At 41.7% G+C, this 12,332-nt stretch overlaps 1 protein-coding gene across 1 annotated transcript in view; it reads left to right on the top strand.

Moving 5' to 3' along the window:
- Positions 1-11,294, top strand: part of RAB4A (RAB4A, member RAS oncogene family) — a 47,018-nt gene extending 35,724 nt beyond the window's left edge. Inside the window, exons 6-8 of the mRNA XM_047825643.1 lie at positions 111-206; positions 4,501-4,634; positions 8,749-11,294. Coding sequence (XP_047681599.1) covers positions 111-206; positions 4,501-4,616 — 212 coding nt within the window. The 3' untranslated portion in view covers positions 4,617-4,634; positions 8,749-11,294. The remainder of the gene's footprint in view (positions 1-110; positions 207-4,500; positions 4,635-8,748) is intronic.
- Positions 11,295-12,332: the final 1,038 nt, after the last annotated feature.

Genomic DNA, 12,332 nt, shown 5'->3' with positions numbered 1-12,332 from the left:
AAATTGCTTTTTTGCCTGCCGTTCGAAGAGAATTCTGAACAGGCTGTCCGTTACTGAATTGTGACCGTCCTCTAAACATGGCTTCGTGTTTTGTTTGATGTCACTTTTAGAGCTGATGTTCTTGGAAACAAGTGCACTAACGGGGGAGAACGTGGAGGAGGCCTTTGTACAATGTGCAAGAAAAATACTTAACAAAATTGAATCAGGTAAAAAGTTTTCCATCAATAAACTTTTCTTCAGCATATTTTACTGTCTAGCCCGGTAGTATCACCTTTTAGTTTTCCAGGAGTGATTTAGTCCAGGAGTATTCTCTCTACATCCGCCAACCTAAAATTGCCACTTATGGTTTTGAAGGCGTTGTGCACATGGCTGAGGTGAGACCCCACCCTTGTTCATAGTGGCTTCCATGGCCCACTGGTGACAGAGGATGGGCAGTCGGGGCCTCAGTGGGTGTTGGCTTTCAGAACCCCGGCCTTTTTGGGATCCATCGCTTCGAGGAGGAAGATTGGAGCTCTGTTCGCTCTCTGACAACAGCTTACTAGCCCTGCTGGGCCACGGTCATGTGGCGTGATGGTGGACTGCCTGCGTGAGGTTAAGGAAATTATGGGTACATGCACGATGTTGGTACTTGCAGCTTGTACCTCGTGGATAATTTATTTCTGAAGCTAACTGAGCATGCTTCGGTAGTAACGCGTCTCGTTATTGTGTTGTATTTGTCGCTTCAGTAAAAATGAGTTTAAAATAACCTGGGGCTCCGGGGTGGCTCTGCCAGTTAAGTGTCCGACTTTGGCTCAAGTCATGGTCTCACGGTTCGTGAATTCGAGCCCTGCTTGCGTTCTCTGCTTTCGGTGCAGAGCCTGCTTCAGATCTTCTGTCTCCCTCTCCTCGCCCGCTTGCACACACTCTCTCTCTTTCTCTCTCTCAAAAATAAACAGTTTTTAAAAAAAAAAACATAAAAAAATAAAATAACCCTAGTTTAGGCAGCCAACAAAATAGTACATAGTTGTCATTATTAGAGTTGAGTTTTATTAAGATACTGAAATTATATGTAGACGTTCACTTTTTAATTGATTCACTCAAATATCTGAAGGTTGGTTCTTTGTCAGGTGCTAGGATACAAAAACGAATTAATCACAACCCTTGCCCTCAAGAAACTGTCTTTCATGAGACACATCAAATTTACAATACAGTGTGGAGGATATAATAATTGGGAGGCGCATAGAATCCTGGGGTCGCACAGAGAAGGGGAACCTGCCCAGCCAGGTCACGGAGGTGGTGTCCCTCCAAGAGGAGGTGATAACCGAGCCCAATCTTTCAAAATGTAGGAATGAGCCAGCCTAGGGAGTGGAGAGGAGGGTAGTCCAGCAGAAGGGACAGCAGGAGTTGAGACTGGCAGAAAATGACCGTAAAGTTGAAATCACTAGAACAGAGAGACTACAGTGGGGGGGTGGCAGAGGAGAAGGTTGGAGAGAGGCACCCACCAGGCCAGTGATTCTCATCCAGGATCTGGAACTTTGTCCTGTGGGTTCCTGAGTCTCACCTCTGGCTGTCCACTAGAGTCACCTGGGACACGAAAATTCAGATCCCAGGCCCCACCTCTTGAGATGCTGATTAATTGGGCCGAAGCATAGTCTGGGCATCAGCATTTCTAAAAGCCCTCGTATGTGATTGACTCTAGCACTCCTCCAGGATTGAGAACCACGGCTCTACGGGATGGGAAGCTATTCAGGGATGGGAGCAGTGAGTGGTAAGGTCAGGTCGGGACCTGAGATACGTCATGCATGTAGGCGGCCACGTCGAGGACGGAGTGAAAGAACAGGACTAGAGACCAGGAGAGCAATTAAGGCATTTTTGAGTAATCCAAGTAAAATATGACTGATTAAAGCTTTAAGGAGGATGTGGAAGTAAAGATTAGGAGATATAGATGAATCTAAGAAATATTTTGGTAGCAGCGTCATGTGACTCCAACGCTAAATAGTAGGGCAGTTGGTTTTGGGGTGAGGGGGGCGGTGAGGCGGTGGGGTCAGGAAGGCATGAGGAGCCAAGGATAACTAGATGTCCCACTTGGGTAACTCGGTAAAGAGATGTCATTAAGCCAGAGGATAAGCGGGCTCAAGGGAATGAAGGGGAGTCCGTTTCTGATGGGTTCCCTTGGCAGTGCCACTGGCACAACAAGCACGTGCAGTTACAAGCTCTGGGGAGAGGTCTGGGCTGGCGGTATCCATTTGGGAGTCATCAGTACGTTGGAGTAGTCGAAACTACGGAAGGAACGTGATCGTCCGAGAGCCGTCGAGAGTGAGAAAAGCAGTGATCAAAAGCAGAGCCTTGGAGACCGAGAGAGAAGAGGAGGAACCTACGAAAGAGAAGGAAATGGTCAGAGATGTCTGGAAAGAACCAGGGGAAAGCGGGTATCATTTCAGCCCAAACACTAAGCGAGTCAAAGACTTGTTCGCGATCGAGTGAGATGGAGACCAGTCTGATAAGCTAAGAACTAAGCTAAGAAATAGCCACAGCGGTGGGTAATAGGAAGTCACTGATCATCTTCATCAAGAACAGCTCCAGCAAAATTATGAAAATAGAAGACAGCAAACGAGGAACAAAGAGGAAGTGAGAAAGCAGAGTGAGTTTTGATTCCTCTCTTGAGGAAGAAGGTACTGGTATGGCAGGGGACAAAGGAGTAAAGAGGTTTCAGTGATGGAAGACATTTTAGCATTTCTAAGTGCCGAGAGAAAAAATGAGGTAGAAAGTAAAGGAGAGGAGGTAGGGAGAGGGCATGACAGAGAAAGTAGGGCACTGGGTGAGGTAGTGGGAGAGAGGGTCGAGGGCCCAGATACAAGAGAGGGACACTTCATCCTTCTGGATTTTCTTGATCTGAAAACAGAATATTTTTTCTTTACGAAATTTGGCACAAAAACTGTTACTTTTAAAGACTCTATAACATACGTTGTTATTAAAATTGACTTGGTGTTGAGTATTGCCAAGCTCAGCCTGAGGTTTTATTTAAATTACCTTGCCGCCTTAATACTGCATCCATGAATATAGTACACATAAGTTGACTCATATAAAACTTTCAAGGTCTATTTCTTCTGAGATCCTCAAAATCATAATTATGTCTAGGTGAAAGAATATAAAGATATTAGTTAAAAATTTTCAGCAGTATTTTTAAAATATGGTTCAAAAGCCATCATTTCCTCCTCTTTTTTTTTTCTTTCTTTACGCAAAAGTTAGCATACTATAAATTCTGCTGCGTCTTGCTTTTTGTACTTACTAGATCTACGGATGATGACAGATCAACGTACAGAGACTTCCCTATACATACATATGCTAAGGTACACATGTACGTATTTTGTGTGCACATGTAATATTCAGTTGTCTGTGTTGCCATAATTTACTTAACCAGTCTACTTTGGACATTTGGATTATTGCCGACATCTTGCTGTCACAGATAATACTGCAGTAAATAACCTTTTATATTCTCGTTTCGCATGTGTGGAGTGTGTGTGTAGGATAAGGTCCCAGGAGTGGAATTGCCAGGTCAAAGAACCTAAGCATTTGGATATTAGGTCGAGGCTGTCACATTCCTGCTATATATGAGGAATGGAGCCCCACTAGAATGAATAGAAGTGCTTATTGCACTAAAGCCACGCCCACGGGGGATATTACCACACTTGGGTTCGTACCATTCTGGTAAGTAGGCAGTGGTCTCCTTGTAGTTTAATTTGAAATTAATTTAGTTTTGTGTACATACTACGTTCACATAATTCCAAATTCAAAAAATACAAAAGAGGATACAGTGAAAGTCTCCCTCCACACCCCTCTCGCGGCCCCTAGCCATCTAAAACTCCTTCTTTTTTTTTTTTTTTTTTAACGTTTATTTATTTTTGAGACAGAGAGAGACAAAGCATGAATGGGGAGGGTCAGAGAGAGGGAGACACAGAATCTGAAACAGGCTCCAGGCTCTGAGCCATCAGCACAGAGCCCGACGTGGGGCTCGAACTCACGGACCGCGAGATCATGACCTGAGCCAAAGTCGGCCGCTTAACCGACTGAGCCACCCAAGCGCCCCTAAAACTCCTTCTTAAAGCCAGCGGTTATTATCACTTCTTTATATATCCTTCCAAAGGTATTTTTATGCCCATGCAAGAAAATGTGTATGTGGTTTTACTCCTTTATTCAAAACATTGGGGTTTTTTTTTAATGTTTATTTATTTATTTTGAGAGAGTGTGAATGGTGGAGGGACAGGGAGAGAGGGAGTGAGAATCCCAAGCAGGCTCCACACTGTCAGTGCAGAGCCCGGTGCAGGGCTCAAACTCATAAACCGTGAGATCATGACCGGAGCCAAAATCAAGAGTCAGATGGTCAACTGACTGAGCCACCCAGACCCCCCTCAAAACACTGTTTACACACAGTGTTCTGCACTTTGCTTTTTTCACTGAATATATTTGGGGCACCACAGAAACATAAAAACTTCTTTTAAAGAAGACTTGCTTGGTCCTCAGGTGAGCTGGACCCAGAAAGAATGGGCTCCGGTATTCAGTACGGAGATGCTGCCTTGAGACAGCTGAGGTCACCACGTCGCGCACAGGCCCCAAGTGCTCAGGAGTGTGGTTGTTAAAAGCACGGGAGTGCACAGGTAGGTGCTCACATCACAGCATCTTTGCTGACACAACCTTGTACTCTTCCTTACTTGGGCGTTCTATACATGCTTAGCTGTAAAGGTTGCTGTCGCTTTTTGCAGCTACGTTGAAATGGAGAGGTGATTGTATAATTAAAATTAGGTATTTTCAACAACAGCGTTGAAACATTCTTCTCAAGCTCACATGGAACATTCACCAAGATAGACGACATTCGGAGCTATAAAACACACCTTAACAAATTTAAAAGAATAGAAATTACACAGTGTCTTCTCTTAGACCGTGATGGAATTGAACTAGAAATCAATAACAGAGAGATAACTGGAAAATCCAAAATCTGTGGAGGTTAACACGGTTTTAAATAACTCGTGGGTCAAGGAAGAAATCTCAAGAGGGACTTAAACACATTTGGAATTAAATGAAAATCAAAACACTGCTTATCAAAATGTGGAATGTGGTGTAAGCATTGTTAGAGGGAAATTTATAGCATTGAATGCATAATTAGAAAAGAAGAAAGATCTCAAAATCAGTCATCTAAGTGTCCACCATCAGAAACTGGAAAAAGAAGAGCAAATTAAATTCAAAGTAGGCAGAAGAAATAATAAGAACTAGAGCAGAAATCAATGAGATGAAAACCAAGAAATCAATGGAGAAAAATGAACAAAATCAAAGCTGATTTATTGAAAAAGATCAATACAATCAATAACCTTGTAGCCAGGCTAATTAAGAAAAAAGAGAGACATAAATTACTAATATCAGAGATGAAAGAGGGGAATCACTGCAGATCCTATGGACATGAAAAGGATAGTAAAAGAACACTATGCCCACAAGTTTGATAATACAGATGAAACAGACCAATTCCTTGAAAGACCTATTTGCCAAAACCCAAGAAAAAAATAGACAATTTGGCTAAGTCTACATCTGTTAAAGAAACTGAACCAATGATTAATAATCTTCGAAAATAGAAAGCACCAGGCCCAGATGGGTTCACTGGTGAGTTCCACCATTTAAGGAAGAAGTTACACCATTTCTCTACAATCTCTTCCACAGGACAGAAGCAGATGGGATACTTGCTACTCGTTCTACGAGACCAGCGTTACCCTAATTCCAAAACCAGACAAAGACATGACAAGAAAACTACAGACCAGTATCTCTCATGAATATAGATGCAAAAATCCTCAATAAAATTTTAGCAAATCAAAGCCAACACTGTACAAAAAAGAATTCTGTGCCACTTCCAAGTGGGATTTATCCCAGGTATGCCAGGCTGGTTCAACATTCCGAAATCGGTTAATGTAATCCATCACATCCATGGGCTAAAGAAGAAAAATCACCCGATCACATCAAGAGAAAAATCATTTGACAAAATCCGACACCCATTCATGATGAAAATTCTCAGTAAACTAGGAATAGAGGGGAATTTCCTCAACGTGGGGAAGAGTATAGAAAACTGCTAACAGCATTAAACTTGAAGCTTTCCAATTCATAACAAGACACAAGGAAGGATGTCTCTGCTCACCACGCCTTTTCAGCATCATCCTGGAAGTTCTAGCTCATGCAGTAAGACAAAAAAGGAAATAAAAAGTACATAGATAGGGAAGGAAGAAATTAATGTCTCTGTCCACAGACAACATGGTTATCTATGTGGAAAATCCAAAAGAATCCACAAACTCCTACGCAAGCGGTTATACGGCAAGGTTATATGGCAAGATACAAGGTTAATAGAACTCAATCACTTCTCTATGTACCAGCAATGAACAAGTGCAGTTTGAAATTAAAAACACAATACTGTGTATATTAGCATTCAAAAAAAAGAAATACTCGGGTCCAATTCTAACAAAATACGTGTAAGATCTATATTAGGAAAAACCAAAGTGATTCTAAAGTTGACACGGAGTGACAGAAGACCCAGAACAAGCAGCACTGTATTGAAGGAGAAGAACAAAGCTGGACGACCATAGATCCGGGACTTCAAGACACTATTCAGCTATGGTCGTCCGGACAGTTTGGTATTGATGAAAGCATGAACAAAGCGATCAGTGGACCAGAGCAGAGAGCTCGGAAATACACCCACGTCAATATAGTCAGCTGATCTTTGATGAAGGAGCAAAGATGGTCCTTTCCACAGATGGTGCTAGAACAAGTGGCTAGCCACGTGCAAAAAAAAAAAAAAAAAAGACTCTAGACACCACACACACACACACACACACACACACACACACACACACCCCTTACCCCCCTTTTCACAAAGATTAAATCAAAATGGATTACAAACCTAAATGTAAAACATAAAACTATAAAACTCCTACAGGATAACGTAGGAAAAAACCTAGGTGATCTTCATTGTAATGATGACTTTTTAGATACAGCACCAAAGGCGCCATCCACGAAAGAACCAGTCAATAAGCTGGGTTCCGTTACAAAACTTGTGCTCTAGGAAAGACACCAAGAGAGTGAGAAGACAAGCCACAGACTGGGGGAAAATATTTCTGAAAGACATCTAGTTAAGGATTGTTATCCAAATAATACAAAGAACCCTTAAAACTTAACAGAAAACAACCCAGTTTATAAATGGGCCAAAGACCTTAGCAGACACCTCACCAAAGAAGACGTACTCTAGGTGGCAGTGAGTATACGAAAAGATCGTGCACATCATACGTCATCAGGGAAATGCAAATTAAAACAACGATGAGGTACCACCACAGCATACTTACTAGAATGGCCAAAATAAAAGACGCGCACAACACCCGATGCTAGCAAGGACGTGGAGCAGGAGAACGGTCATACGTCCCTACCGGGAATGCAAAATGGTCCGGCCGCTTTGGAAGACAGCGTGGCAGCTCTCACAAGACTAAACATTCTCCTACAATGTGATCCGGCGGTCTCACTTCTTGGTATTTACCCAGAGGAGTTGAAAACACAAAAATCTGCACGTGAATGTTTAAAGCAGCTTTATTCATAATTACCAAAACTTGGAAACAAGTAAGATGTCCTTCCGCAAATGGATCACTGAAGTATGGTACATCCAGGCAATGGACAATTCAGCGCTAAAAAAAAAAAAAAAACAACTCTCAAACCATGAAAAGGCTACATATACTGTATGCTTCTAACAAGATGACATTCTGGAAAAGGCAAAACTATGAAGATAATTAAAAGATCAGGGGTTGGGGTTGGGGGGGATGAATAGGCAGGGCCTAGAGGATATTTGGGGCAGTGAAAATACTCTCTATGATACTGTAACGATGATACATTTCATTATATATTTGTCCAAACCCATACAATGTACAGCATCAGGAGTTAACCATAGTCTAAATAATGGACTCGGGGGGATGACGATGTGTCAGTGCAGCTTCATCCCTGGTAACACATGTTCCACTCTGGTCTGAGATGCTGATCACGGGTGAGGCTCTGCATGTATGAGGGGCAGCGGGTATTTGGGAAACTGGGAAATCTATGAACTTTCCCCTCACTTTTGTCGTGAACCTCAAACTGCTCCCAAAAGTAAAATCTTAGTAAGAAGAAAGTCCTAAAGCAACCACTACAGTAACATGACGAAGAGTTTTGGCTCATTAACCAACATAGGAATGAGAAGGAAATAAACACATAATTAATCTAAATAACCAAAAAGAAGGCAGAAAGAGGAAAGGGAGAGTAAGGAACAGATCAGACAAATAGAAAACAAATAGGAAATGGTAGATTAAACTCCACAAATTAAAAAAAAAAAAAAGATGTTCTGCTTGAAAGAATGTAAACTTTCGGCTCTTAGAAAGGAAGGGTGGTCGTTGATGGGAGTAATTGAGATAGAGATTCTTCTGCCTTTGTATCAATACGGAGACTTTTTTGGGTTAACTGCAGTCTAAATGTGTCTGTTGCTAAAATAGGCTTTTTTTTTAAATAAAATTTGCAAGTAGAGATCATAGCTCTGTAAAGCTTCCCTTTTCCCATTTGCCACAGTGGACTTTTTTATGCACCTGCAACATCATCTAACAGGTGTACATGACGTTTAAGTGGAGTAGGAAGATCTGTTCACCAAGTCCCTATGGGACTTTAAGCTGTATTTGTCTGCACATTTATAGTTATGCGGATTTCTAAATCGTTCTTCATATTTTTTAGGTGTTCAGGTGTTATTTGGGGCACAGTTGTCGGAGCTTGAAGAAGAAGTTTTTTACCACCGTCTTTTTCTACTTTATACAGAAGTAGATATTCCTGCGAAGAAGAATAATTTGGGGTAATATGCAAGCTAGTAGATGTGGCACAGCAAATCATATAATAAATCTCATTAAATGGACGGTACCGTTAGAGGTATACATGTATGTAAAAATTTTCTGGTCCATATTTTCCCTTTCATCTTTGGTTTAAATCCTCACTGTGTGCTGTATATAGACTCTTACTCAATACGTCTCCACGGCATGGTATCTGATGTAGGACCTGATAGAACGTTGCTCCCAGTGCAGTCTAAAATTTTATTTTCCTTAATCGTCTGAACTAAAACCTGTCGATGGCGAGTGTACTTTGATCATCCTGTCAGCTACATTGCACAGTTGGTTATATTGATGGCCCGGTATTCGAAGACTCTGGCATTGACGGCCAGTGAGATGCTTATTTACTTCCCATTTGCCACGGTCCACAAAGTGTTTACGTAACCCACACTTGAAATACTAGACCAGTAGTTACTCAGACACGGAAATAAAATGGAAAATGGAGTTTTTCCATGAACTTGACGCTTTCCAGCGCTCTGTTGATTTTACAGCACCTTCGTCCAGATCGATTCAGGAAGTGTAGCCAGAGTACCTGCTGTGTTTTAGGCACTGTGATCAGCACTAAGGATTCTGTTACCTTTACCCAAACTTACCAGGAAATCGATTCTACTTTCGGCTGTCGGTAAATGCGACGGACGGTATAACTGGGGCCGCTCACCTGTTCCCCGTTTGCTGCTCTGTCTGGTCTCCCTGCTGGAAAACACTGTTCGTTACTGTGCTTTTCCTAGGATTCGGTGTATGACGTCACTGCCTCCTTTTTAAGTCTTTTATTGTTTTGTGTTCATTTTAAGGAAACCCACTAAATCAAGTTAATATTAAAGGAATACCACTCATCAAGAAATTTCTGTATAGCTTTTGCTGAATACTTAAATGCCTTACTACGGTTATCGAGTTGACATGTTTTTAATTCACATAAGGTATATCAAAGTGTAATATATATTGTATTACAAAGACTTGTTCTAATATTTTAAAATGTCGATGCAAAAAACATATAATAGGACTTTTCTTTAAAGTTGAAATACAGTATTATTTAAGGCCAAAAGGTTAAAAAGCATTCTTCACCTTATATATGTTCTTTCACTGTGACTTTTCGCTGCAGACTGATTGGTGGATTTCACTGCCTTTCAGTTAGAAGCTGCCACTGCTTTTGTTGTTCGATTTAATCAACAGAGCACAGTGGCACTGGAAACTCGGGGAGGTGACTTGGGTAAAAAGATCAGTATGTATCTGTGTTAGGCGTCTTAATTTTGCTTTTTTTTTTTTTTTAATGCCTGGAATATTTTTGTTTTGAAAAGTCAGAAAATGAAGTAAGTTTTCAGACTGAACCACTACATGGACCTCGCTGGAAGAATGTTCGATTCGGCGTCTCATTTATGATAGTTCTGCAGGCTGCTCACTTTTGAACAGCTCTTTGCATGGGATAGGAGCATGTCTGTTCTGCCACATCGCTTGATTCAAAAGCAAGAATTTTTAAAATAAGATGTTAATTTGGTTTACAAATGAGCCTATTAATTAAACCACAGGTACTGCATAGAATTCCACATCGTTTGACCAATAAAAGTTGCTGGAGAACCAAACCATGGTGGTTCTTAATAAAGGCCTTTCAGGAAAAATGAAGAAGGGAGATAATTTAGTATATTGGTCAGTGGAGTGTTTTCCAACGCCCTCAACCAGTTCTCTGATTCTCCAGAGGTATGAGCGGGGCGGCCTACAATTCAGTTCCAATATTCTATACCTAGAGATAGCATCAGATCCCGCAGGTTACGGGCTTCGTCTGCCCCACCCCAACACACACACACACACACACACACACACACACACACACACTTCAGATACCACTAGCACAAGGATGTGTTCTTGTTCCCCAACCTGGAACCTCATCACATCTTGTTCAAGAGTTCAATCTCCAGCACCCACCCTTCCCAAGTTGAGGTGGTGGGCCTGGAAGTTCCAGCCCCTCTAATCGTTTGGTCTTTCTGGTGACCAGTCCCATCCTGAGGCTCACGGGACCCCACCCTAAGTCACCTCATTAGCATAAACTCCAATGTGCTCCAAAGTGACACTTGGTGATTAATAGCAGACACCCCCATCGTGGAAATTCCAAGGGTTTAGGAGCTCTGTGCTGGGAATCAAGGACGAAAACCAAATACATGTTGTTATATCATACGCCGGTAAATGTTATGTATATGCTTTCCACAACTCACTACGTTTTCAGGATGCTCTCAATTCACATTTCTAGAGAAGTGTTTTTTCAGTCGTCCTCGAAAATTCTCTAAACTCCATTTAGACTTGAAATTGTTTATTTTACAAGCCCAGCATTTAGTGAAAATGAGAGCATCCCAGGGTGGGAATCTGTAATGGGTTTTTTTTTTTATTAAAAACATTTTTTGGGGGCGCCTGGGTGGCGCAGTCGGTTGAGCGTCCGACTTCAGCCAGGTCACGATCTCGCGGCCCGTGAGTTCAAGCCCCGCGTCGGGCTCTGGGCTGATGGCTCGGAGCCTGGAGCCTGTTTCCGATTCTGTGTCTCCCTCTCTCTCTGCCCCTCCCCCGTTCATGCTCTGTCTCTCTCTGTCCCAAAAATAAATAAATGTTGAAAAAAAAACACCATTTTTTGGGACTTATGAAAGAGTCTTTGAAGTCTCAAGGAACAGTGATATTACTCAGAGTGAAGAATCTGATGTTAAAATAAAAAAAAATTAAAAAAAAAAAACTTAAATGATTAGCAATTCACACTGCAAGCCAGTAGGGGGTTCTTAATTTTCTGTGAAGTTTATCCGTTTTTGGGTTTTTTGGTTTTTTTTGGTTTGTTTTTTTTGGTTTGTTTTTTTTGAGGAGAGGATTAGAAGGACTTTCAAACACCTGTGAATTTTTTCATAATTTTTTTTCTGTGCCACTTGTAGAGTGAATCTCTTTAAAGACTAATCATTCCGCCTGTCCGTGGACAGTCACAATGTGTCCCAGCTAGCCGTTGCTTGGTTAATTCCCAGTTGTATGAAATTCTTCAAGGAGTTGTTTTTAGACTTTCAGATTTAGCCGAGAACACTCACCAGGCTCAGGAAGACCCGTGGCTGAGGAAGTGACGGCCATCGCCCTCTCAGGTTAGAAAATACTGCTTGTTGGACAAGAACAGTGTGATCAGGGGATCACCTTTGTTTCATCGACCTTTGCCCCACATTTTAATGCTGTAGCATTTGGAAACACCCAAGGCATCTGTCGTTTCACCCAAAAAATAGTTGAGTGTGCATCTCTGAGAAGAGTTTGTGATTTTATATAACACCAGAGCATCGGGGACTTCTCGAAAGATCCTGATGACAAAGCCAAGAGTGGTTATGTTTATTGTTACCTTGCACTTACGTAAAGTTTTCTGCCATGTGTGGAAAAAGCAAAATGCACGTCTTTCATACAGTATTATCAGAGCATGTGGCTGATTGTACCAGA

The sequence above is a fragment of the Prionailurus viverrinus genome, chromosome D2 (genome assembly GCF_022837055.1).
Source record: "Prionailurus viverrinus isolate Anna chromosome D2, UM_Priviv_1.0, whole genome shotgun sequence".
Taxonomy (NCBI): Eukaryota; Metazoa; Chordata; class Mammalia; order Carnivora; family Felidae; genus Prionailurus; species Prionailurus viverrinus.
The sequence above is the reverse complement of the archived record's forward strand: the minus strand, read 5'-3'. Positions and strand labels throughout refer to the sequence as shown.